Source organism: Lichtheimia ornata (assembly GCF_029851405.1).
Source record: "Lichtheimia ornata isolate CBS 291.66 chromosome Unknown scaffold00020, whole genome shotgun sequence".
NCBI lineage: Eukaryota > Fungi > Mucoromycota > Mucoromycetes > Mucorales > Lichtheimiaceae > Lichtheimia > Lichtheimia ornata.
Window position 1 is genome coordinate 237,327 of NW_026695340.1, and position 27,200 is coordinate 264,526.

The 27,200-nt window shown below is 43.7% G+C and overlaps 6 protein-coding genes across 6 annotated transcripts; 1 reads left to right on the forward strand and 5 right to left on the reverse strand.

The window, feature by feature from the left end:
* Window positions 1-6,592: 6,592 nt before the first annotated feature.
* On the reverse strand, window positions 6,593-14,354 carry O0I10_005154 (uncharacterized protein; the record flags this gene model as incomplete). The annotated part of the gene is made up of 13 exons (XM_058485201.1): window positions 6,593-8,400; window positions 8,463-9,673; window positions 9,733-10,155; window positions 10,219-10,668; window positions 10,729-12,139; window positions 12,214-12,238; window positions 12,323-12,711; window positions 12,791-13,112; window positions 13,169-13,249; window positions 13,305-13,708; window positions 13,776-13,922; window positions 13,987-14,165; window positions 14,236-14,354. The coding sequence occupies 13 exons, from the start codon at window positions 14,352-14,354 to the stop codon at window positions 6,593-6,595; spliced, it is 6,969 nt and encodes a 2,322-aa protein (XP_058344028.1).
* A 1,205-nt stretch (window positions 14,355-15,559) lies between these two features.
* On the reverse strand, window positions 15,560-17,347 carry O0I10_005155 (uncharacterized protein; the record flags this gene model as incomplete). The annotated part of the gene is made up of 3 exons (XM_058485202.1): window positions 15,560-16,672; window positions 16,737-17,030; window positions 17,111-17,347. 3 exons carry the CDS (start codon window positions 17,345-17,347, stop codon window positions 15,560-15,562), a joined length of 1,644 nt encoding a protein of 547 aa, XP_058344029.1.
* A 1,990-nt stretch (window positions 17,348-19,337) lies between these two features.
* On the reverse strand, window positions 19,338-19,817 carry O0I10_005156 (uncharacterized protein; the record flags this gene model as incomplete). Its single annotated transcript, XM_058485203.1, has 1 exon — window positions 19,338-19,817. The coding sequence occupies one exon, from the start codon at window positions 19,815-19,817 to the stop codon at window positions 19,338-19,340; it is 480 nt and encodes a 159-aa protein (XP_058344030.1).
* A 1,473-nt stretch (window positions 19,818-21,290) lies between these two features.
* Window positions 21,291-22,216, reverse strand: O0I10_005157 (uncharacterized protein; the record flags this gene model as incomplete). Its single annotated transcript, XM_058485204.1, has 6 exons — window positions 21,291-21,407; window positions 21,474-21,743; window positions 21,803-21,921; window positions 21,980-22,025; window positions 22,094-22,127; window positions 22,182-22,216. 6 exons carry the CDS (start codon window positions 22,214-22,216, stop codon window positions 21,291-21,293), a joined length of 621 nt encoding a protein of 206 aa, XP_058344031.1.
* Window positions 22,217-24,324: 2,108 nt separating this feature from the next.
* On the forward strand, window positions 24,325-25,169 carry O0I10_005158 (uncharacterized protein; the record flags this gene model as incomplete). The annotated part of the gene is made up of 3 exons (XM_058485205.1): window positions 24,325-24,415; window positions 24,486-24,593; window positions 24,670-25,169. 3 exons carry the CDS (start codon window positions 24,325-24,327, stop codon window positions 25,167-25,169), a joined length of 699 nt encoding a protein of 232 aa, XP_058344032.1.
* A 142-nt stretch (window positions 25,170-25,311) lies between these two features.
* O0I10_005159 (uncharacterized protein) lies at window positions 25,312-26,442 on the reverse strand (the record flags this gene model as incomplete). The annotated part of the gene is made up of 6 exons (XM_058485206.1): window positions 25,312-25,620; window positions 25,700-25,803; window positions 25,870-25,982; window positions 26,049-26,128; window positions 26,210-26,327; window positions 26,399-26,442. 6 exons carry the CDS (start codon window positions 26,440-26,442, stop codon window positions 25,312-25,314), a joined length of 768 nt encoding a protein of 255 aa, XP_058344033.1.
* Window positions 26,443-27,200: the final 758 nt, after the last annotated feature.

Consider the following 27,200-nt stretch of genomic DNA (forward strand, 5'->3'; position numbering starts at 1 on the left):
GGATATGTGCTACATACGAGATGTTTATGGACAAGATCGAATCATAAAGAAAAGAAAGGTGACATACTAGTGAACGTGTGTACACCCTTTGTTCAAGACACAATGAATCAATCAGACCCTTCCTCTTCTTCCTTTCTTCTCCTTTATCAGCGCATCATCAAATGGATATAACCTGGCCATAACTCTTTCTATAATACAATGCATCAAGTTGCTACGACGTCCGACTCAGGTGTTATAGAACTTAGTATTCGCTAATATCCTTTAACTCAACATCATTCACAACGGATAGATTGAGAGGTATAACGAGTTGCTTCATTGGGGGAAGTAAACATCTATTTGGGAAGCTTCTATCCTTTGGGCGTATGTGCATTGTTCAAGGGTGAATGAATGGATGTGAGATGATGTATCATATGCATGATGGCATGTCAAACAAGGAGATGATGGTGTATACATATGCACAAAGGATGATGATAGTAGCTGTCATGGAATAACGCGTAAAGTAGGATGATTGAATGCACCAATCGTTCAGGATGATAGCATCAAGCATGATCGACATTAAGAACAACGCTCTTGTTCGACGTGTTGTATATATACCATTCCTCCCCATCCCATGTACCAAACCAATATCCATATCCATCCAGATTCATATCCACAAGAAGTTGTATGTATTGAAGCAAGTTGCTATGCGTAAATAAAGCTGCTTCTATATGACGACTATCTGCTGTTCACGTGCAAAGGCTGTAAGGCAAGTTACTGCAAGTAAATCGAGACAATGAAGGAGAGGCTTTGCTGAAACCAACTGCTGGAATGAACGCTCTTACGATTGGCCGTGGCAGAGAAGCGTGGAAGAGAAAGTGCAGTGTCAAGAAACGAGGGTGTTGTAGTGGGGTGCACACGCCATTGACATTCAGTCATAGGCATTCGGATCAAGGCAGTTGTAGGATTGACATGATGAGTTGAAACAGGATAATCGTTCGCAGGTGGTAGTGGTAATTGTACTTGAATGCACCAACAGTTGAGAATGGGAGGAAGAGGCAAGAAGTTGGGAGTGGAAGAACCGGAAATAAAAAGGTTGAGCTGATGATGAATGAATACTTCTTTGTTTGAGCGTTGTTCAGTCAAATCCTATTGGATCAAGAAAGTTGAAGGACGAGAATGATGCGCTGGAGCAGGACAATGGGTTCGTATGCATTGTATTGGGCAACAAAGGTGAATGGGAGGAATGGGCTATTAGCTGGCAGTTTACAAATAACTTTGCAAAATGATTTTTGTGAAATTGGATGATGTTTTGTGTTTGAGCGTAACTCAACCAAATCCTCTCGGATCAAGAAAGTAGAAGGTTGGGCATGCTGGGCTGAGCAGGACAATCGTTCGTATGAATTGGATTGGACAACAAAGGTGAGTGGGAGGAATGGGCTATCAAGTGGCAGTTTACAAATAACTTACCAATTTGATTCTTCTGATATTGGATGATGTTTCTGTGTTTGAGCATTTTTCAGTCAAATTTCATCGGATCAAGAAAGTTGAATGATGGGCATGCTGGGCTGAGGCAGGACAATCGTTCGTATGCATTGGATCGGGTAACAAAGGTGAATGGGAGGACTAAGGTTATTAGCTGGCATTTTGAACTATTCCTAAATAGTGTACAAGAATCATGCATCGCCTGTGCTGAATGACTCAAGTTACACAAACACGCCCTCTGCATCTTTTGCTCTATTATAGTCATACTACTTTACATTAAACAAAGACCACTCTTCATATAGCATCACGCTTACAAACATAAAGGTGCCTGTATCTCCAAACTTTACAATCAGACGTGGGCTCTTTAATAGATCAACGTGCTTGTCGGGTCAAAGGAATCTTGTGTCAAAGTATGAAGTTCATCGTGGGCGATCCCAGATTTCGCAATGTCGCCACCAGCCAAAGTGGATCCAGGGGTCGACCTCTTCGACGACGACGACCAAAAAATATTTTTTGGGCTAGTTGCGACATTGAACGCGAAACTTTCACACAAGGTGCTGTTGGCCAAGCCGAGCCCATTGCTCTATTCAAAACCCCACGTTTCATTGTAAAGTTTGGAGATACAGGCACCTTTATGTTTGTAAGCGTGATGCTATATGAAGAGTGGCCTTTGTTCATTGTCAAGTAGGTGGACCCTGGCAGAGCAAAAGATGCAGAGGGTCGTGTTGTGTAACACAGCTACGTTTGCATGAATGAAAGGGTCAATGTATAATTACTTTATGGATCATCTAGGAACAGGCATGTATTGCTAGCTAACGGCCACTTTTATCCAATCATCATTGTTGCGAGATCCACTGCATGGGAACGATGCCCATGCTCTAGACATTCGTTTCCATGATTAAAGTAGGTTGATCCAAGCTGATTTGACTGAGCTGCGGTCAAAGAGAGATGACATCACTCTGGACATCAAGCACGCTCGATGTAGCTCAACCGATGTAAACTTGTGTGAGCGTAACTCAACCAAATCAGCTCGGATCAACCTACTTTAATCATGGAAATGAATGTCTAGAGCAGGAGCATCGTCCACCTACAATAGAATGCACAAAAGTTGGGAATGCACAATAGTGGCTATTAGCTGCCAATGTATGACATAAAAGTGAGGGTTGCGTACCTTTCATGCATTGTCCCTGAAGTCCTGACTTTTTAGCTGAGTTACCCAAAGAGGTCCTTCTGCATCTTTGGCTCTGCCAGGGTCCAGCTATTTGACAATGAACAAAGACCATTTCTCATATAGCATCACGCTTACAAACATAAAGGTGCCTGTATCTCCGAACTTTACAATCAAACGTGGGGTTTTTATTAGAGCAATGTGCTCGGCTTGGTCAACAGCACCTTGGGTGCAAGTTTCAAGTTCGTCGTAGCTAATCCCAGATTTCGCAATGTCGCCACCAGCCAAACTGGATCCAGGGGTCGACCTCTTCGACGACGACGACCAAAAAATATTTTTTGGACTGTTTGCGACATTGAACGTAAAACTTTCACACAAGGTGCTGTTGGCCAAGCCGAGCACATTGCTCCAATAAAACCCCCACGTTTCATTGTAAAGTTTGGAGATACAGGCGTCTTTATGTTTGTAAGCGTGATGCGATATGTAGAGTGGTCATCGTTCAATGTCAAGTCGCTGGACCCTGGCAGAGCAAAAGACGCAGAGGGACCTCTTTGTGTAACTCAGCTACTTTGCATGACTGGAAGGATGGAAGGATGATACTGTATACTGTTGACAAAAGCCCGTACATTGCGAGCTAACAGCCATTTCCTCACAATCGGCAATGTTGCCCATTCTATGACAGTGGAACGATGCTCCTGCTTCAGACATTCATTTCCATGATTGGATTATGTTGATCCGAGTTGATTTGACCGAGATACAGCCAAAGAGGGTTTACATCAATCCACACATCTAACCATGCTCTATGTTGCTCAACTGAAGTAACCTTGTATGAGCGTAACTCAGCCAAATCAACTCGGATCAACATAATCCAATCATGGCAATGAATGTCTGAAGCAGGAGCATCGTTCCACTGTCATAGAATGGGCAACATTGCCGATTGTGAGGAAATGGCTGTTAGCTCGCAATGTATGGGATATTGTCAATAGTATACAGTATCATTCTTCCATCCTTCTAGTCATGCAAAGTAGCTGAGTTACCCAAAGAGGTCCCTCTGCGTCTTTTGCTCTGCCAGGGTCCAGCGACTTGACATTGAACGATGACCACTCTACATATCGCATCACGCTTACAAACATAAAGACGCCTGTATCTCCAAACTTTACAATCAAACGTGGGGTTTTTATTAGAGCAACCTGTTCGTCGGGGTCAAAGGAATCTTGTGTGCCAGTTTCACCTTCATCGTGGCCAATCCCAGATTTCGCAATGTCGCCACCAGCCAAAGTGGATCCAGGGGTCGACCTCTTCGACGACGATGACCAAAAAATATTTTTTGGGCTGTTTGCGACATTGAACGTGAAACTTTCACACAAGGTGCTGTTGGCCAAGCCGAGCCCATTGCTCTATTCAAAACCCCACGTTTCATTGTAAAGTTTGGAGATACAGGCATGTTTATGTTTTACCTATGCTGTAAGCGTGATGGAGTTGCTTTTTCCTAGTGGATGGTGTCGGCTGCATTAACGGAAAGATGAAGAGCTGAGTGAAACGGCACGTGGTGGTTACACAAACGCGTCCTTGACAGGTTGCTACACAAATGGATGATGATGATTGCCTTTTGTGAAGGTACGTAAGTAAACAGCATCCAATAATGAAGGCGTGTGAAGGTATGCATCACATTTGCATGTAGAAGAAAGTCGAGCTGCATAAACCAATTTGTATATGTAAAAACATACATATACATATTGAATGAGTCACTCATCCTGAAACTCAATGGAGGGATCTCTTCACATTTTCTCTTCTCAAGCTCATCCCACTTCCCACTCCTTCTTATTGTATCACAAAAGCCATGTACATCTTAACCGGACCACCTTTATTATTCCATCTTCGAAGCAATAGTACTGTATGTAATCCACAAGCTAGCAACCTCCAACAAGCGTGTAATAAATAAACAATGCTTTATTTCATCTAGCTATCTTGCTATGTACTGTACATTGCCACCACCATCCTCGTAGTCGTCCTCCGTCATCATTCCTACTCGTACTCGTCACCAGTCGCCAATCTCATCCGTCACACCAACATCCAAAAATACACAAGTTGAAGAGAACGGGATCTTGCAGACTTCCTTTTGAATCTCGTTGTCTCATCATTGTCACTGTTGTAGATGGGGTGATCATCGTAATCGTCATTGTTGTGAATGTGGTAATCATCGTAATCGTCGTCTCTACAAATAAGAAAGCAGGCAAGTTAGACCGTCTGGTACCGGGAATGATGACGATTTGGTATACCGTTAGGCGATCCTCTCCAAGGAAGAAAGCAAATCAGAAGGAATTCACAAACCAAATCACCACCATACGAGCAACGTCGGGCGATCCCTTGTTCTTGAGAAAGCACTGCACGAATCACGCAAGGCCAGTTCGATCCATGGCAAGGAAAGACATCACTTACGTAGAGTCCAGGCTCATAGTTGTTCTCATTCATCCTCTCCAAAGAAAGAATGATCCCCAATCCTTCCAATCATTTCCCACCTCATGAAAAGAAATCCTCAAGGGAAAGAACGAGCCTATCACGAGAAGAGCGTGTTGGTTAAACACATTCACAAGCTGTTGCAAATCCCCTTTTACCTCAACACGGTGATCATGTTCTTCCAAAAATCCATCGTCGTCGACCCATCAACTCAACGCAGGCCTGTAGAGCCCTGGACGCGTTCCAAGAAGCTTTTCCAGAACACTTGGCTAGTGCAGAGCGACGCAGCGGCCACTTGATACAGGCTGGGACTTGAACCCAAAGAGATGATGATGATGATGATGCCCCCAAGTTGCATTGCCTGACCAAAGAAATCTATTTAGTTCATTATTAGCACTCACTACAATAAAACGCCTCTTTTCATTGTTTGTTTCATTGTACTTGCCTTTTCCATATACACAAAGACCCGTTGTTGTTGGTTACTGGAAACCGAAAACCATGGTGTAGTATAGTTGAGCCGAAACAAAACGCCAAACCAGCCAACGTCTTGAAACCAAACTTGCCCTCTATACAAGCTGACGCGTCAATGGAACCAATTCGGCTGCAACATTGGACTCTGAACGTACCTGTTGACACCAAGCGTAGAGCGGGAATAGCAACGAGCAAAAGGAAGCAACAATATCGCCATGGCAACCACCAACCACCCACCACGCTCATTCTTCAGCTAACACCCTGACAATGCATGTTCAGAACTACATTAATACCTCACAGCCAACAAGAGCATTCCTTTATAGTACATTACCTTGATCGCAATGCCGTGAATGGAATAAGGAAAGGTGGGAGAAAAAGAAGAGAAGCGTTGTCTCAAGTCGTGGAGCTACCGACCCCCAAGTTTAAATCCCCTACTGCTATTACACTGAGGCCACTCATCAATTACCCTATACACACCATCCACCCATCATGATCATCACCCTCACGATAGACAATAGGTATACGTAAATAAAAGAAATGATGATCCTCACATATAGCAAAGGGGTGTGTGCCATTTTACACTTTACATGATAATGATGATCCAACAACAGCCATTACCTTAGTACCAGGTTAGCTCGAATCATCAAAGTTAAATGATGGGAATGCTGGGCTGGAGCAGGGCAATCGTTCACATGCAGTGGAATGGGCAAAAAGTTTCAAATGAGAGAAGTGGCTATTAGCTGGCAATACGGTATACAGATGTTGAACGGATGAATCATTGCTCGAGGGCACCTTAATAAAGAGACAACCTGTTATTGTAAGTATGAAAGCCATTCAACGAGAAATCACGAACGAAGCGAGCAAACCAGGCCGCTAATCGCATAGTAGTTTAATAAGATTGTATTGTGTGATTGTATAAGAGAGTGTGAGTGAAATGAATGATGCAAGGTGGACAATTATTCTACAAATGATAATATACTACAAAGGTGGAGGAGGAGAAGAGAGAAAAAGAGAACATGTAAAAGGAGAGTATGTCTAAGAACAAGGAGTTGTGCTAGTGGGAGTGGATGCTGTGGAGGAGAGAGAAGGACAAAGTTGACGTAAAGTGACAGCGAGATCTTTGGGAATCAATGGCTTGGTGAGATAGCCATCCATACCAGCATTGACACACACATCACGTGCAGTGGTTTGTACATCAGCTGTAAGTGCAACAATAGGTAATCGCTGAGGTGTTGGTGGGCATGCTGTTGAGCTTGTGGAGGATAAGGATGATGAGCATGATGCCAAATCAGTGGTGGTCGTGGTTGTAGTACTGGTGCTGCTGCTGCTGCTGCTTTCAACGTTATTCGATGATTCGAGTTGACGGATTTTGCGTGTAGCTTCAACACCATCACATTTTGGCATATGATGATCAAAGAAACCAATCACGAAATGATCCTTGGGTCGTTGTTGCCAGAGCTGTACAGCCTCTTCACCATTGTTGGCACTTTCAACGACAAAGCCCATCTTTTCCAATTGTTTACGAAGGAGCTTTTGTGCCACCATGTTGTCTTCAGCAATCAATACAGGCTTGTCCTTGAACCATTCCAGCTCATGTGGATAGAAATGATCGGTCATTTTGGTACCACTGCCGCTGCTGTTGTTATTGCTAGTGCCACTACTTGTAGACGATGTTCTTGTAGGGCGTGGTACAGGTGCAGGTGCAGGTTCCTGTTGTTGTTGCTGTTGTGAAGACGGTGGTGAAGGAGGAGATTGTTGATTGTTTGGGGCGTTGCTGGTACTTGTAATAGCCGAAGGAGGTGAAGATATGGATGTTGATGGTTGTGGATTACTACTACTGCTGCTGCCTTGGAAAGAATTGGATGTTTGGATTGTAAGGCGTGGATGACTCAATACTTGTTCCAAAACACGCAAAAGCTTGAGACGTCTTGCAGGTTTAGCCATTTTCATAATACGACCACGTCGATCAGATGCAGAATTGGTCGCTTCAGCAGCCACTTTGTGTCCTTCAGTAGCAGGAGTATAGAGCAGGATGATGTGTAAATCGCACTCAGGATCATCGTCCACACTTTGCAATTGCTGAGCAATGTAGCTACTGGGCATAGGCGGGATATCCAATAGCAAAATATCATGTCGTTCTTGAAGTGCTTGTGCAATGGCATGTTGCATATCTGTAGTCGTGCGTTTCAATTGCAAATCACCAAGTAAGCGTCCCAACATGTTGGCCGTGGCGTCACGTGGTGTAGCAAGCAAGATGCTGCTTTCTCGTAATTGCATGCTGGGCGTTGGTCGTGTTTCTTCTTCGGCTACTCGTACACGCTGAACCACCACCGAGAACCAAAAGTTGGATCCTTTGTTGGGTTCGGAAATGACGCCTACTGTGCCCATCATCAATCGCACCAGCTGAAGACAAATCGATAAGCCTAAGCCGGTACCACCATACATGCGTGTCGTGCTTCCATCCACTTGTGAAAATGGCTCAAATAGGTTACGCTGCTGTTCAGGCTCGATACCAATACCAGTATCAATCACTTCAAACTTGAGCCTCACGTGATCATCTTCAAGCTCCTCGTCCAATCCACATTTAATCACGACACCGCCTTCATGCGTGAACTTGATAGCGTTGCCAAGGAGATTGGTAAGGATTTGTCGCAATCGTGAAGAGTCGCCCATAACAGTCTCAGGAACATCGGCTTCAACAATATAAGCAAGCTCCAAACCTTTGCGGGCTGCCAATGAACTGAGAATCTCAAACGTGTCGGCAATCACCTCTTCAACACTGAGTGGGCCAATATCAGGTACAACCTTGCCAGCTTCCAACTTTGAAAAGTTAAGGAGATCATCTATGTAAATTCACAGATGAGTAACATATCATGAATGGAATATAAATAAAAAAAAAACTTACTGATAATCTTCAAAAGCATCTCGCATGATTCTTTGGCGGTATGGACAATGTCGGCTTGTTCAGCATCCAGCGATGTTTCCAATAACAATGAGATCATGCCATAGAAACCAGAAAAGGGTGTACGCAATTCATGGGACATGTTGGCAAGAAAATCAGCCTTGAGCTTCATGGCACGTAAAGCAGCCTCTTTACTCTTGCGTGCTTCTTCCAAGGCGGCCTTTTGACTCTCAATCATCTTGACATTGGCATAGGTGACTTTTTGGATACTCTTGAAGAGCAATGCATTGGTGACGGAGATGCCAATTTGCTGTGATAGCAAGCGCAATACCACTTCATGTCGTGCAGTGAGTGAACCAATGGATCCTTCAATGTAAATGCATCCAACAATGGCTGATTTGTGAGTGATGGGTACACAAATAACGGACTTGTTGGCACCAGCAAAATCAGAGAACCGGGGATCTTGTTGAATATCAGGGATCAAGAGGGATTCTTGGGTGTGGATAGCATAGCGTGCCACACGGCTGACCATCGATGGTCCATCTTCTGACAACAATTTGGGTGACTTCAAAATCTCGCATCCATCGGATTGTGATCCACGTGCTACAATCAAAAAGGATGTGTTTTCCTTGATGATGATGACACCCGATTCGGCACCCGAGTTTTCAAGAATAATAGCCAGCATTTGCTCCATCAACAATTCAAAGTTCATCTCGCTTGAAATCACTTGAGAGCTCTTGAGAATGGATGCCAAGTCAACAACGTCCAATGTCAACAATGTTTCTTCTGGGGATGTTTGCCCTGAGGTTGACATGTCCACTGAATACGATTCGGAAAGGCTGATATCACCAAATGAATCACGTCGTGGGCTCACTACATGTGTGTCCGTTTGCACGCTCACATGATGACCAAATGCATCCTTGTCACGCTTCATGTTGTGGAGTTGTTCAAGTTGAGTAGCTTTGCCATAGCAGCCTTGATGTCGATATCCACTGATCGCCTTTTCAATCAAGAGTGCGCCCACGTGTCGAGCACCAATGCGAAGATAATATTCGCCTGCAAATTCATACATAACATTGGTCTCCAAACCCCAATCGCCGCTCTTGGCTTGATCAATGGCAAGGTCATACAATTGCTCCGTGCGCCTCATGTCGTTCTTGAATGATGCAAGCTCAGCATCAATCAGTGACACAAACATTTGCAAATTGACAGGTCTATTACAGAAAAATACATAAGTGACACCATCCATGATATACTTTTTCAATATACTTACGAGTGCCGTGCCCATTCTTGAAGCGTGTTACGGTGCTTTTCAATTTGCTCCATAAGCGTCGTCTTGTCGCCTTTGCCATTACGGATAAGTCTGACCATGGCCAAGCAATGGAAGAAAAGCATGAGATGCGTATGTCGATGGGATGGTTGCATATTGGCCAATTGAGCGTATTCTTGTCCAATCTTGAAAGCAGCCTCGTCATAGCCGTAAATGACCAATGCAATCAATTTGAGTGCAAAGTACCAAAACATGGGCAAACCGGAATCGGGATTCTGCTCATACATATCCGCCACGAAAATCTCGTCTTGAAAATCCTTGTCGTCAAAGATCCGGTCTTGAGTAAGGTACGTTTTGCCTTGTAATGCAAGCACCATACGCATGATAGCTGTCACAAGTATCGATGTGCCAATGGATTCGTTCCATCTAAGTAAACATCTCTTGTTAGACTCTGAGAGATCTATAGAGGATCCTTTTTGTATACATTACCTGATGACTTCTTCCAAACACAACTTGGCTTCGCGTAGGGTGTCCGACATGTGCTCACTACCACCCAGCAACATACCCATTACAATATGCAAGTGCGAGAACGTGGCATAGATTCGGTCACCACCAAGAAGACTTTGCTTGAGCGATATGCGGAACATGGGCAACGAATCCCGATAATGATATTTCCATGAACTCAAGAATGCGCCATAGAGGTACCTTGCACGCGCTGATTCAGAGTTGCCACCATACTTATCGCAAAGAGAAACACCCACAGCACCGATTTGCTGACCAAATTCATATGCCTTGTAAATCTGCATTGCTGCTATGCCAAAGAACACAAAGCCAACACCTGTTGTAGGGGATGCACCATGTTGTAGCGTCATGACCACCAATCGTGATCCAATGGAAAGAATGGCCTTGGTATCATTCATCCAATATGCCCATAAACAACTATAGACAGAGACAATTAGTATCATCATGATCAACCTATTATTCCTTAACAACACTTACACTTCTTCAAGAATGGATAATCGGGTACGGATAAGGCGACTGTCACATACAGGCAAATCTGACATCTTGTCCAAGCCAACACGTAGAACTTCGCTACGAGTATCTTCGTATAATGCAAGCAACTCTTTGTCCGTAAGATCAAGCACCACATTGTCGATACCAAGCTCTGCCAAGCAATTGAGCAAGATGGATGATTTCTTTTGGTGCTCCTTGCGTGAAAAGTAATAACGATGGAGTATGCGATAGGCTGCAGCACGATCAATGGCTGATTTGGCGTTTCTCAGGATGGAATGGATAAAATCGGGTGTTGCATCATATCCCATAAACCAGCTGATTTCAGCAAGGCGTGTATACAAGTGCAATGTTTGTTGATACTCGCTATCGTAGCCATCCGTCCATGGGTCTTGGCTCAACAATTCTTGGGCACTTGCATAGTACGAATAGGCGAGATTGTGTGCACCTGATCCATACGCCTTGTTACCGGCCTGGATAAGCAATCCACGATGATTGGCTTTTTTGTCGAGAGGCTTGATGAGGTGTAAAGCTGCTTTGACGTGATCGGCTACCCAAAACATGTCGACATTGGGTTGGTTCATGAAGTACGATGCGATCTTGAGATGGACTAGGTCACGCTTTTCAGGCTTGGCAAGCATCATGGCAGCTTGAGAATATCGATCATGGCTGAATCCAAATTCATCATGCGAAAACGGTTCAATAAAGCCTTGTTGTAATGCTGATTGCAAACCATTGACGGCATCATTCCTGCGAATCATGTCAAAGGCACCTTCCTTGCGTGGTGATGTTGATAAGGGTGAGAACTCCTCTTCTCCTTCATTGTCGCTATCGAATTCAGATGCTGAACTATCATTTTCACATTCCATCATCAAATGTCGCACCGTTTCAAATGAGAAATTGTTGCCAATGAAGGATGCCCATTTGAGAAACTTGCGTCCATCCGGTGGTAATTCTTTGAGTCGTCGCACCAAAAACTCAACATCGATATCAGCATTCTTTTCACCCATCTCATGCAAAAGAGCCTTTTCAATCTCTTGAAGATTGTATTCCCAACGACCTTGCTCCCACGTAAAATAGAGCAATCCTTTCTTTTCCAGCGTCGCAAGTAATTGTCGGGCGTAGAATGGATTGCCGCGTGTCTTTTTGTAAATGAAATCAACGAGTGGTGCCAGCAACACATGGTCGATCTCTGCATGACGGTGCATGGGCGTACGCACCAAATCCATCAATGCTTCCTCATCCAAATTCTCCAGCTTGACATAGGTCACAATGGAATTCTCATTCTCGAGTAGCTTGTGAATCTCATCGGATACTTCAGATCGTCGATACGTGAGAATGACAAGGAATTGAAGTCGTGCTGCAATCAATGAACCAAGCAATTCAAGTGAGGCTTCGTCTAAAAATAGGAATAAGGTTAGTGGGTCGAGCAAAAGTAACCCCTTGAAATATGTGTGTAACGTGACACCTTACCTGCTTGATGGAGATCTTCCAGAAACTGGGATTACAAATAAACAAAGAAAGATGGCTGTGAGTGAGTCTCGTGTCACTTTTCACGTGCTTTGCCAATCCCTTCACTTACCAGCGTCACAAATTTGAATCGCACCATCACTTGGAAGATTTCAATAAAAGCAGAATGAAACCGCATCTTGATCTCACTGCCACCAATATCACAATCTCGTGAAAGCTTGGTCGGTGTCACCTCGTGTAGAATGGTACGAATCTCAGGTACATTGTCAAGTAAAAGTGTTGGAAGTTGAGTCACGGCATGATCACCCAATTGCTCTCGAAGCATCCTCGAAAATCGCTCAATCTCGTATTGTGGTTCGGTCAAGATGTTCTTTAGGAAGATACTCAAGCACCGCAAAATACAGCCGTAGGGTGTTGGATTGCGTCGATCAAACTTGGCAATGGCAATGTAACCATATTCACGAGCCACCTGCTGGATATTACGTACAAGCGTCGATTTGCCTATTGACAACCACGAAGGGAAAAAAGAATGAGCCTTGTATGAAAAAGAGTGTGTGTATGCCCAATCACGATCACTTACCAACACCTGCTGCTCCATAGATGGCTACCATTTCAGTGGGTCGTTTGCCAATGGCACTGTTCAACTTTTGATTGCTGCTGACACGTTTGAATAAATGCAACTTGTTGTTCTTGTCGCGTTCATCGGTATTGAAAGGTGCCAGAAAAGAATCCATTGTGTTGCCATAGCGTGATCGTCGTGAAGTAGGATGGCCACACATGTATGCTGTTTTACGAATAATGCCGCTGATCTGCTCAATTTCCTTGGATCGACCAAAGCATGCGTTGGGTAGTGTGAATACGCTTGCAATATCACATCGTCCCAATGGAAATGCCGCAATGTCCTATATGATGTATGTGAGCACATACATCATCCCATCAAGATCCCACCCCTACTTACGCCTGTTTGCTGTAGCTGTTGTTGACACTCTTTAAGATCCTCACGTAAACCATGTGCGCTTGAATATCGTTCATCAGGAGACTACAATATCATACATCAGCATCTTTATCCATCACCCTTTAATCCCTGATGTTACCTTGCTTGTGAGTTTTTCAATAATGGATGAAACCACGGTAGGTACATCAGCTCGTACTTGAGTTAATGATGGTATTTTGCGGTTGAGGACGCTGTGAACGATTTCCATGGGGCTGTTGTGAGCAAACGGCATGGATTGGGTGAGCACGACAAAGAAGGTAATGCCGAGACTGTATAAATCGGTGCGATGATCAGGTTGAAAGGTGGTTCGACCCGTTTGCTCTGGTGACATGTAAATCAACATTTGCCAAAAGTTGTATGCACCGTTGCGATGAACCGTTTTACGCCATCCTTCCGAAGTAAGATTGACTTCCAAGCTGCGTGCACCTGATCCAAAGTTCCATATTTTGACGGTCTCTTTCTCGGGCCATAAGAATGCATTCAATTTGATTTCACCATGAACAACTAGAGATGATGATGTTAGTTTCAAGACACCTTTCCCTCCTCCCTCCATCAATCGATCGAAACTTACTTTGTTGCTTATGGATCAACTCTAAACAATTGCAACATTGGATGGCGAAATCGAGAAAGGAAGGGATATCAAATGCTGACTTGTTGTTGCCATTTTCATCATCTTGTGTCGTGGGTGTTGGCTGACATTTGTCCAACAAGTTGGTGCCTGAGAAAAAGAAAGAATGTCAACAAATGAAAGGTCGATCGATATCCAATTTAGGGCACGTTACCATAATCGGCAAAGATAAGTGCAATTAAGCCGTTGGGAAGCGAGATCTTTTCAAGTGGTTGGCATAGCAGCTGTTTGGCATCCGCATAACGGTAGAGTCGTTTAACGATATGGTATTCTCGCTCAAGTCGTAAGGTGTGATAAGAAAGCTTGGCGACAACAGGTAATCTATCCCTAGTTCTGCAATACAGAAATGTTATTAGACCCTGGAGAAGAAACCCTGATCTCACAATAGAGACATGCATCGTACCTTTGTCCATATGCAATGGCCACATTGTCCACGCCTTCTAAAAGCTTTGGCGATTCAAAGGTGTAGCCGGCGATCTTCGTAATCTCCAGATCGTAGTTGTAAAGAGACATGGCGACCATGGCCAATGGGAGTGTGTGTAGAATGCGGAATGTTATACAGTCGTCGTCGTAGTCGTTGTCGGAAAGAGAGTATCAGGAATAAAGACGAACGAGTGCAAGGTATATAAAATAGGCGCAGCGTTGATGTCCAGGAAGAAGGAAGAAGAGAGAGCGTGGTTAGAAAAAAAGAGAAAGGCGTGTGTGTGGATAGGTACAGAAAACAAGTTTGAGATATGGCGAGTGGTGTGTGTGTATGAGTGTGTGTGATGATACCCTTTCATTGCCGCGTGCTGCTCCGCTTCAAAACTGGGTATCAAGTCCAGGCTTTTTCAATTCTACTCAACTACTACTACTATTACTATAAGGAACATCAAGGAAGAAAATGATAGCAGGCTTGTTATTAATCAAGAAGTAGGATAATACCCACCCACCATCATGTCATTGTTTATGTTGATGTCATTGTTTCTTAATCACGCCACACATACAATGTCCACACATCGAACACAGACATATTGTATTTGTCTCATTTGTGATCTACGGCCCGCTTTTCCTCCGTCCAACCGGAAAGCTTTAGATAATACATTTTTGGATCTAAGTTTTTAGTCACAGTTCAGGGAACAAGTGCAACGTTGTTTTTATTTTCATTGTACCTTGCATTCATGCATGAATAACAGGCATTGGCATTACATCTTTGTTGTAGTAAAAAGTTGATCATGTATGCTTTTTAATTTATCAATCGAAATGAAGATATTAAATCTACGATCGGCCACACCGAGTATAATCCATGTTCCGGACATATCATCTTCCCATGTTAATTGTTTCATTTGTCCATATTCGGAATCGAACCGATCCATCATCCATCATTGCAGCATGTCACAATGGTTTCTCATCACTCACTCTACCTTAAATTACAACCACATGCACACACACGCATGATGATGCAAAGTTTATTGTCAATCATGCATCAAGTGAAAATGACCCTGCTGCTGAAACACTTGTTGTCATCCTAGGAAAAAAAGTTTGTGTAGCGCAAAGCGGTATATTGATGATTATTGCTTATAACATTGGCTGTGCTGTTAAATCCTGGTGATACACAAGCCGCCGTAGTACATACCCAAAACACCCATCTCAATCCCTATCCTCTTCTCTTCCTCTCCCACACATGCACACACCCAGCAGATCAAATCAATGAAAATGGTGGTGATCATGAGACAAATAGGTTCATTTCATAATAAATTGACGCCATTAGTCGATGCAGGTGTTGTGGCGGAATTGGTAGTTGTGTTGTTGTTAGTAGAGTTATCAATGGTAGTGGGAGTAGGGGTTGTTGTAGTTGCAATGTCAGTAGCGATGAATTCGGAAAGTGAAGGGGATGCGGGGGGAGGAGTTGGAACAGCTGCAATGGCTGGTGCTGTTGTGGTGGTTGTGGTTGTGGTAGTGGCTGTTGTTGTGGTTGGCGCATTAGCAGCAGGAGATGTTGTCAATGTAGGAGGAGGCCAAATTGCCGAGAAACGAAGATTAGTAAATGGAAGATCAAAAAAGTGTGCGACGACAGGCAAATTTGAAAGGGTATAGAGCCGAGTGGTAGATGCAGAAACGATACCCTTGACCTTGGCATAGGTGCGTAAATGATCGGCCACTTCAGCACGTCGAGCAACAATGTATTCAGTGACCTTGGGTCCGAGTGGGACAGAATATTCGAGACTCTCATGGATAGGTTGTAGCGCCTGACAAATCTCACTTGCATCGGGTCGATTTTCTGGATGTGGTTCAAGGCATGCCACATAGAGCTTTTCATACCACTCTGGAATTCCTGGTACCACCGTGATGCGATATACATTGTCTTCGCCATGATCTCCATCCAGTAATACATCGGGTGATGGGAATATCACTTTGCTCACCAATTGCCATATAATCACTCCCAAGCTGAAGATATCGGATTTCTCTGTATACGTTCCAGATCTTACTTCAGGCGCTATATACGGTAGTCTTCCATAAACTGCCTTGGTGTATGTTGTCACGGGTGTTGATTCTTTACTCGGTGTTGAAAATCGATAATCAAGTAAAAAGTAATCGCTGTCGGTGCATACAATGTTGCGTGGGTGGACGTTGCGATGACACATGCCAACCTTATGCAAATCAGCAAGATTGGCAGCAAGTCGTAGAATGGTGCCGGTGATCGTCTTTAGGTCCAAGTCTCCCAAAGGAAGCAATTTCATATGGTCCTCCAGATTACCATCATTGCTCAACTTCATCACCATCATCAAATCACCCGTGCTCTCACAAACAGTCAATCCTTGGAATAACAATGGTAGGAACGCCTTTGATTGAACAGCAATCTAATCCACGTAAAAATGGTCAATGATGCATGCCCTCCATATTTCCTATCATAATGGGATTTACCTCATTTAATACTTTATCATCCACAATCTTGAGAGCGATACGTGTAGGTTCCAAATCATAAGGTGGGCTGATCACGGATGCATACACGGCCGAGAAACCACCAGCACCAATGAATTGCATGCTCGAAAACCATGACCAAGGAAACCATTGCATGTATTGATCCAATCCATCCAAGTAGATTTGTGCCACAGCCTTGCGTGATCGAGGATGTGAAGTTGATACCACTCGTTCTCTTCCATATCGCTCTGCCAATGTTTTGTATGAGAGCTGTTGTCGCCATACCAACGCCCAATGCTATATAGGTTTCCATGGATACATATATTAACACGTGATTATGATGATGCCGATGCGAGAGATATAGGTATATTACTCACCCAAGCATGGTCAAAAGGAATACTGGCTTCAGTGCAATACTCGCATACTTCTTGGTATAATTGAGCCAGCCGTTCAGGGACCGTGGAACGAAAGCTTGCATCGCAAGGAATCAAGTTCTCGAGACCGAATTCATGAGGACATAGTTCAATGAGGTTGCTGACTGCCTCGCGAGTACGTCGAATGAGATCGTCTTGAATTTGTTCGTTATAGAGTTGTTGAATGTCGACCTCGTTCATGAATCAGGGAAGATAAACGAGCAATAAAGGGAATGTAATAATGATACAATAAGATAAAGAAGAATGCAAAAGGAAAAAAGCGAGTGTGAAGAGGGTAAAGAAGTGAGTGAGTGGGTGGGTTGTATGAATGGATTGAGTCAAGAAGCGATTCGAAAAACTCTATTAAAACAGCTCCGAATTGAGTTGTTGTGTATGGGGGAGTAGACACACACCAACCCGATGCTTCACCAATCATTCATCGCGCGGTTATCCTCACCGTTGTTCCCGATCATCCCCTTGTTAAGCGATTCTCACACACTCACGCTAGCTCTTATCCCACTCTCTCTCCCTCCCTTTCTTCTCGTCGTTTCCGGAGATGGTAGGATCTTGTACAATGCGAATGCCTATCTTAATCTTTTCAAAATCGATAAACATGTCATTATCCCCCACATTCAAGGTGGGGTAAAAGATATTTATATAACAAACACGCACATCTTCAATTTTAAAGTTCTCACGCCGCACATACTGCTGACACACACTCATCCACTCCACTCACGTATGTATATAAATGAGAGCTGATGTATCAAGGAACGGAGTAGATGTAACCTTTTTTTTCTTTTTGACCAATCCGCTCTTATGCAAATGAGACAATGTGAGAGCGAGTGTGAGTGTATGCGTGTGGATCATTTGATTCTTTCCGCTCGTTCGCTCTCGCTCTCTCTAAGCAAGCTGTCATCCATCTCCCACCTCGTGTGTCCCATTATTACATTTAACCCCCCATAAAACCCACGCAATAACCCCCCTGCCAAGGGGTACACAGCATGAATCCACGTTGAACCAAAAAAAAGATAAGCTCAAAACATAGTGAGTGTGTGTGTATGTATAATCAGGTCGTTGCCATGCGACCGCGGCAAGTTGCCCATGGATGGAAAACAAGGGAAAAAGCAGTATATGGGGGAGCAATGGCCAATTGGGACTTTTGGCGGATGTTAAGAGCAAAACTTCATTAGGTACGTGGTACAAACGACAAGGTTTGATATCCTTTATCAAGCTGGCATCAGTGATGGTGTGCGTGCGGTAGGAGTCAATACAAATCAAAAAGTTCTCTTTTGTCTCCTCTGCTGTTGTTGATTACATTGCATGTTGTATTGCTTTGAATACAAAGATTCATGTCTTAACCTTATATTTCATTGTGCTCACATCTGATAGAATCCATGGAACAACAGCTTGTGTAAACATGATTAATCCCAATATCTGGCTATTAGGCAAAGCCTTGATGCTGATCAGCAGCTTTCTTTCCACCCCACCCCCCAAATCCACCCCACACGCACAAACATAAAGACAACAACCCGACCCCGCCCGTCAGCGGGAAAACGACAATTACAGCTAGTATAATCCATCCACCTGCTGCACTTGCATCCAGATCAGTGTACATGGTTCTCTTTTTCTTCCACGCATGCATGCACTCTTACTGGAAGTGTCCATGTGATCACGCACATACATACAATGCTTCTGATTTCCCGCTCAAAAGAATACAAGCAACAACAACAACAGTGTAGGATGCGTGGTGGTGTCACACAACGATCAAGCTCCACCACCACCAGCCATATCAGTGTCACTTTTGAATACTTTTTTAATGGAACAACATGGGGATGATGCATAGGGTTAAGGCTATAGATGCTAAATGGTATATGATTTCAATGAATGAATAGCCAATGGTTATAGTAGATTATAGGTAATGGTTGATATAAGGATAATACTTGAAACAATGTCGTCGTCGCCGTTCCTGCTACCTGATTCCAAGAAGGGTAAAAAGGTAGATACACCAAACATTGACCAGAAGGAGAAAGTGTATAAGTAAACGAGACAAGGAGATGAATGCGTGTGCATGTGTGTCTGTGGGTGGATGGGTTGCTTGTGTGTGTGTGATTGCCTATACAAGCCATGATACAATTCAGTAAAAGGGAAGCTCCTTTGTTCCATGGTATCCCATGACAACCCCTTCTTACCTTTAGCATGGATAACACAACTCATCCACATTGTATCCCATTTCACAGGCTTGTTGCTTCATATAAAGGTACATCTTGTATTGCAATTCCAAGAGGGGTGAGTCCTTGACAATTCCAGCATTGGTGGCATCGGTGAGATATGACTGAACGCCTGCAATCAAACTGAGTAATGCTTCGTTGTTGTACGACGACTCCTCTTCACTCGCAATGCTTTGTCGATCATCCTCGTCCATCATGTCGTCGTCGCCATCATAGTAATAATAGTTGTTCTCTTCCTCTTGATATTCCATCATCATCGTATCATCATCATCGTTCTCATTGACTTGCTCCTTTTGTTGCCAGAGATAGTGTTGACTGTAACAGTAATCCTGAATGTCAGCTGATAAGCGAGCAGCTTCCATAGCCCGATCGTATTCGTCAAAGTAGCCATCTTGCTCCTCAATGAGACTTGGTTCATTCAATGAGACGTTGCTGAAGTCCATTTTGGAAGAGTCAATGACAAGCAATTAGAAGAAGAAAAAGAGAGAGAGAGGAGAAGAGGAAGAGGACGACAGGATATAAGAGAGAGAGCGAGAGATAAGACCACAAGCAATATATATAAGAGAACCAACAAGCAAGCAAGCAAACGAGGAGAAGAGGGGAGAGGGGAGAGAGAAAAAAGAGCAAGATGGGGGTGGAAAAAGAGATCTCCTTGCGTGCGTATATAAAAGTCTTATTGATTCACACACCCACAGAGGACATTGTTTTGGTTGTGCACATCCCAAAAAGCATCACTGTTTATAGAGGCTGATCCATTCTGTGCGTTAGTGAGTTCCCTCCCATTCATCAACAATGTTTGTTGACCTCAATGATATCGTCACCACATTATTCATGCTAAACGATAATACTTGTACTACTACTCCTCCTCTTTGAAGATGGCCCGTGGCAAATATCCCGCACTCTCTTAGCCCCTGCTTGTGGATCCACACATACACACACACACATGTTTCCACTTACTACTACTACTGCTGCTGCTGCTGATGTTGGCTTGCACTCTATCATCTCACTTTTACTGGAGACACATGTACCTTGCATCAAGAGACGGGGTGCACTTTACAGGGGCGCGCATCACCATCATATCCCAGGGCCAACTTTGAACAACTCTCTCTCAATTTCGTTGTTTAGAAACCTTTTGTGTCTAGTACTACTACTACTACACGTGGTTACCCGTGCACCTAACAAGACCCGCCCTTATTTTCTTCTCCTCGTTTGATCCATTCCATTGAGTAAATCATCTTCTTTTTGATGTGTGTGTAAAAACTAGTGTCAACGAACATGTCCCTGTCTGGGTGCATAGTAAATGCACCTTGCTCTTTGGGAGATACATTGCTTTGGGTTACGGCGCGGTGTGGTGGTGGTAATAATAAGGGAGCTCAAGGAGTAACGTATAGAGTAGTAGTAAACTATCTGGGATTGCTTTTGGGCGCATCACCCTTTCTATCGGAGCATTGCCAAGAAGCCATTGAGGACATTCGTTGTTGTTGTCGTCGTGGTGATATGCATACAACAACATCCATAATAAACCTGCATGGGATCTTCCAATGATGACCAGATCCAATAATTGCTAGTGCAGTTATCAATGACAATGAAAATGCTATAGTAGTGCATCCCTTCTTTCTTGTCAAAACTTGACGACCCTACTTTTTCATGTCGTTAGCCTTCTTGTGTGTTACTTATCCACCCACCATGATGATGATGATGCATGATTCCGAAATTCGGGTGCCCTCCCCGAGAGTACACATGGTGTAACACAGCACCGAAACCTTGTCATCATATGCCAAAGCAAATGTCCAAAACAAGCATTGCCTTTCAAAAAAAGAAAAAGAGGGAATGCGTTTATACACAATGAAGAAGGGAATACAGCAACAGGTATATCAAACAAAAAGAGGAGGAGGAGAAAATTGGGGAGCTACATACTAGTAAGGGATGTCCGTTTTGTAGGCTGCGACTTGTTCTAGATCACGCAGTGGGCGGTGCAAGCGACTACGCTTGAGCCTCATTGTGTAAGCGTTGATGATGCAGGCGAAATAGACCTTTGTTGTTTTTACATGCAACGTGTCAGTTTTGGTAAAATGTAAGCGTTGAAGAATGGCACTTACCGATATGGCATTTGCAACAACAACGGCAATCCCACCACCTACCAAGATGCCAAGCAACATTTTGCTGCATACATCTTCAGCTTCTTCGGATAAAATGCTCTCATCCACCATCGTCTCGGCATGATCGCTTTCATAATAAAACATGCAGCTATCTTGAAGCTCATTTCGCTTGACTAATACAAAGATCCATGTGGCCACTGAGACTGCCACTATCAGAATTGCCATCACCCAGTACACATATTTGAAGATCCGGATCAAGTTCCGTTTTTTCTACATCCATAGTGTTGGTAGGTTTCCTTTATCGGAAGCATCCATTCTTTTCCATTTACCATGATAGCGCCAACAATACCAAAAATCGATGCACAAATATTCAAGGCTGCAATGCCGACGCCTGTATACAATGCAGCTCCGAGATTCACTTGCGAGGAGTCATCATATAGTAAAAGATCTGCATGTGCGTTAGTAACTGCCACGTGAGCATGTCATGTATGCGAAAAGAAGCTTACTGTTTCGATCTGCAACGAGGTATGAAAGTACTGCCGCACTGCAAAGCTACTTGTGGAATGGTACAAAAATCAGTAAATGATCATCAGAGAGTGAATTTGAGTGTTCGTACTTACAGCAGACAAAATAGCAATGAGAAGAACAGCCATCCTAGATATATGTGTAAGACAACAAAGTGTATTGCCGATCTCTTTTTTACTTTACCGGAGGGGTATGCAGCAGCAACAGTTGTTGACCATGGTCGTTTATACTTTTCCAAAGTGCGTAGCTAAGCAAACAAGAAGCACAAAACAAGTGTTTTTTTGTTCTTGGGGTAACCACATCACCGGGCTTCTATTTAAACATTTTCCTTGTTGGCTGTCACCATCTCTGGTCCTTCCATGATGGTCGGGCTGATCCGTACATGGATATCTTTTTGCGCTGGCTGCTATTTTTAACCATGCAAGTAGGTTGTGTGTATGTGTGTGTATGCTGTGGCGATATAAAAAAGACATGAGCTGAGCCACAAGCACCCTTGTATGCACCGCAAGTACACCACGTTGCAGTCGATGTAGTGTTGCAGGTCATGCTTTGACAGCTAGAGCCTATGTAGTAGTCATGCCAAGCAACACGATATGCTAAGCTTGTCATTGACATATGCAGCCAAGGCGCTGACTTTCAACATAACAGGTTAAATTCAATCCTTGTGTGGCGTATACACTTCGTTTCGTGTTATCAATCTCCGTTGGCTTGGCTATTGTTATAGATCGAAACGAGTTTAAGAGACATGAGATAGCATGTGAGGCCCCCTTGTTGACTACGCATATCCATGTCTCAGTTTCCATCGTTTGTACAACAACAACGGCCATGGATCGGAGATGGTAACATGATGTGGATCGACGTCGTCGCTGATGACTATGCCGGGAGCGGTGTAGCACAGCCGTTGCTATGATGGATGTTTATAGGGCCAACGCTGGTAGCCATGGAGACCAAAAAGGTCGTTGGCCTGCTTCACAATGCTAATTGTTTTGGAACTACGTTGTGGATGATCCCTAGTACACATCCTGTCCGTCACCACCGCGAGCAAGCTACAGGATCAAGCATGTCACGTACTCCAATTTCAATGTCCCCTGGCAACCATGGGTCATTCATTCGACGACGAAAATCTATTCGCTTGCATGAATGTTGGGTGAATCACTCATACATAGAGCAGCGTATGTAAGGTGGGTCAATGCGAAGTTGATCTACAACCTAGGAGAAGAAAGCCGACACGTGGTTGCATATTTGGGTCTGATTTGATCGACAATGACAAGTAAAGTTTATGAATGCAGGTTGCCAGCACCCATTTTGGGATCGATCATTGGGCAGAGGAGGTGCTACTTTTGAGTCAATACAGCAACCCTTGTAGATTCACAGCTTCCATCATAGCGATAACAATGGATGCTATTAAGGCTTTTTTGCTGACAGCACTCCCTACAAGATAAAAGTTCCAAGTGCCATCATCATTATGGATACATTGCCCGAGCATGATTTATGAGAGCATTTTCGGTGACGTGATTCCTTTTTATGTCATTATTTGCGTACATACCCAACGGTGTAGGTGGATAATGATGCAGGTCTATGCACACGATAAACACCTCCATAGTCATTACGCGATAATCGCATTACTTGATAATCATGATGGGTTTATATGAGTATTTGCCCTATATTGTATGATTACGGATTTAAGAAAATGGATCTTCGACGACCAAGAAATACTACTACATTGCTCATCTCCTTTTGGAGGAGGTGCTCAACACGCGTTGCCATTCATGGAAAGAAGCGGTATTATCCATAAAAGCATGGTAGCAAAGTTACCATTCTTTAGGACCACATGGCGTGAGGCATATTGAAATGAGCATGGACGCATTACGCCGCTGCCTACTACAAGGAGAAAAGTCGTGAGAGACGATGGCATAGTAAGTGGATGGTATTATAAATACGTCTATGATCGTGCTTGTATGATCCAAATACGGCCATGCATCATCTTCGTAGTAAGGATTGTGGAGCAACAGCTTCAGTAGAATAGTAGAAAAGCCAACACAAAGCATTGAAAAAGCTATCATTTTTTAGCATCAGGCAATGAATTAGCCAGATGAAGCGGCTTCTTAATTTCAGTGTCACGCATGATGGTGTTGATCCTTTGTAGTCAGGGCGCTGCTACTCCTGCTGCGATGATTAAAGCAGCTAGTACCCGGATCTCATCCTCCTATTTTTAATGCTCGCCATTCTCCCCATAACCGTTTTATCCTTTCTTTTCTACTCTTTATTACAATTTAAAAGATAGATCCAGGGCGCAACATCAAAAATACATTGCTCAAAGACCCATATGACAGTTAACTTTGCAAACAGCGCACCAAGTAGTAGTAGACTCTTACTGCTATCGCTTGGTTTGTCATGGACCTTGGTTACAGCTCAAGGTAGTATATAGGCTCACCCTGCTTGCCAATGGAAGCACCATATCTTTAACCAATGACGTGTGTATTATAGAAAGTGGCGACCCAACTGGTGATGATTCTTCTGGTAGTGGTGATCCATCAGGCGATGACAGTGGCGGTAGTGGAGACCCAAGTGGTCAAGATACATCATCACAAGGATGTATGTAGCTAATCATCTTTAGCGTAAAACAAGAGGACATGCAAAATTAACGATGTACATACATGTTTTGTTTTAGCACCATCTTCATCAACAAACGAAGGTAGTAGCGGTAGCGGCACTAGTGATAGTGGCTCTTCAGGCAACGAAAGTACACCTGCTGCATCACCTTCTCAGTCGTCCGATGCAGGAGATACACCATCATCCAATCCTACATTATCGACTGAAGCCTCAAGCAACAACGACACTTCTTCATCCACTAACAACACTGGTGCCATTGCTGGTGGTGTCATTGGTGGATTGTTAGGTGCAGCAGCAGTGTTATTAGCTCTATTTTGGTTTTTAAAGAAACGTCGACAAGCAAGCAGCAAGGCTGCTGGAGGAGCCTTTGCTGATAAGACCATGATACCCGATGAGGATGTTGAGGAATTCACCCCACGAAATGACGAATACCCATATGGGATGCAACAATCATCGTCAACCAATGCAAACAGCAATGATGATATGATACACAACAATGCATCTTCATACACACCACCTCCTCCACCTCCTCATTCTGCCGTGTACAACCGATCCTAGTAGGACACCCGCATACATATCTTTATAATATACAATAGTCAACAGCTAATTACTTAAAACAAATACACCACACTATTATAGTTTGTGCACTAAGATGTTTTGTCGATCCAACGTTCTTGCTCAGAGTCTCCTTTTTTATTCTTTAAAAGATAACATCTTCATCCTTTTGGTCAATGAGATCGATTTGGCCAGTTTCATCAGCAGTACGGAAGATGGGAGCTTCGCCAAGTTGTTCTTTAGCCTTAACGCGTTCGGCTTCTTCGGCAGCTGCATGATCCTTCTTTTTGCCCTGCACCTTTTTCAGTCGGAAGAATTCTTCTCTGTCTTGTTCGTCAAGCTCAGAAATGATATACTTGATGGTATTCTCGTAGCGGGGAATGATGACATGCTCAATGGCATTCACACGGCGGTTGGTTGCCTTGATCACCTCATCCAAGATCACAAAGGCAGTCTATATCATTGATAATAGGCTATTAGTATTCAACGAGGGGATGATGATAAGAGAGGGGGGTGAAAGGGGGGAATGTTACCTGCAGACTAGCCAACTCGATCAGGGTCTCTACTGCTTTTCTGTAAACCTCTTTCGATCTTTGAACATGTTGACCACCTCGACCCAAGCCGGTGAATTCAAAAGCTACGATAATGATTGTAATCGTTAAAGGGCTTCGTTCCTATGGTATTCCAATCTTGGGATACTTACCATTGCCACCTTCGGTATACATGGCAAACGTGGGTAGCATGACACCGGATACGTTTTCTTGTTCAGCACGCACACGTAGTTGAGCAGACTTGGAAGCTTCTTGCACTTGATAACTGAAAATGACCCATAGCATGAGTCTACTATGATAATGACATCTCTTTTCTCTCTTCTCCTGGTACCTGATATCTCCTGCAGTATACTGAACTTCAGCTAACGAAAACGATGCGGCTTGCATGATTTGACCCATTTTGCGTTTGAGCTATAATAATACACGCGGTCCAATGGGTGAGCAGAGGATGATAAGGAAGGCCCAAGGAGTGTATCGTGTCATAATACATACTTCGTCAATACGATGAGTGATAGTACGGAAGCGTTTAGTAAGTGCTTCAGCTTTGCGTTTCAAGAGCGAATGACCCGTTTGAGCACCCTTGAGACGAGACTTCATGGTCGTCAACGCCCTATAATGACACACACACGAAGGTCATTTCGGCACGTCCTATGCAGGTCTCTTTTTGTCGATGGAGCTTACATGCGAGTTGGGAAGATGTTGATACGTTGATTGTTGCCTGACATTGTCGAAACAAGATGGCGAGTTTATGAGAGGGAGAGCGTGGTTGTGTGTCTGCGAAGAAAGGGAAACGAGCAAGCAGTAAAGTAGCCACGAACGCCCGCCGAGAGGGGTTGTTTCAACTTCAAATGCTGGACTCTAAAATGGTCAGCCGTGTGTGGCAATATGATGCATCACCCCCAAGTTGTCGCGTGTGGAAGATAACTCTCGTCAATCACACATTCGGATGATCATCTTCCACCTTTGTTTTGATGCTATTAACCCTCTGTAGTGGTATATAAAACAGCGTGGTTTTTTATCCCGTTGTGTCGTGTGGAAAGCTTGCCATGGAAACAATTGAGGAGAAAAGTCATACGCGAATAAACCTTTACATCACTCTCTTACACATTTTCATTCGCTTATCCCCATAAAGTTGTTGTTGTACCCCGCATGATGTATGAGCGTTTGATTGCCAGGATTTCCTTCACTTAACATAATGCAACGAATCATGATCTGCTATCAATTGTGTTAAAATCATGATGTGGTCAAGCGCAATGATCAGGTACTACAAGAAGACTTTCTACATTTGCAATTTGGATAGCGACGTACCCCTTTGTCAGGGACATGCATCTTCTAGCCCTTTCAGATACACTGTGTTATAGTTTATTTTGCCGATTACTGAATGACCAGGAGGTAGGCATATGCAATTACAAGGACCATCATTTTATACGCTTTGTTTGTATGTGTACATGGAGCAAAAAGACTCAAAGTAAATATGATGTTG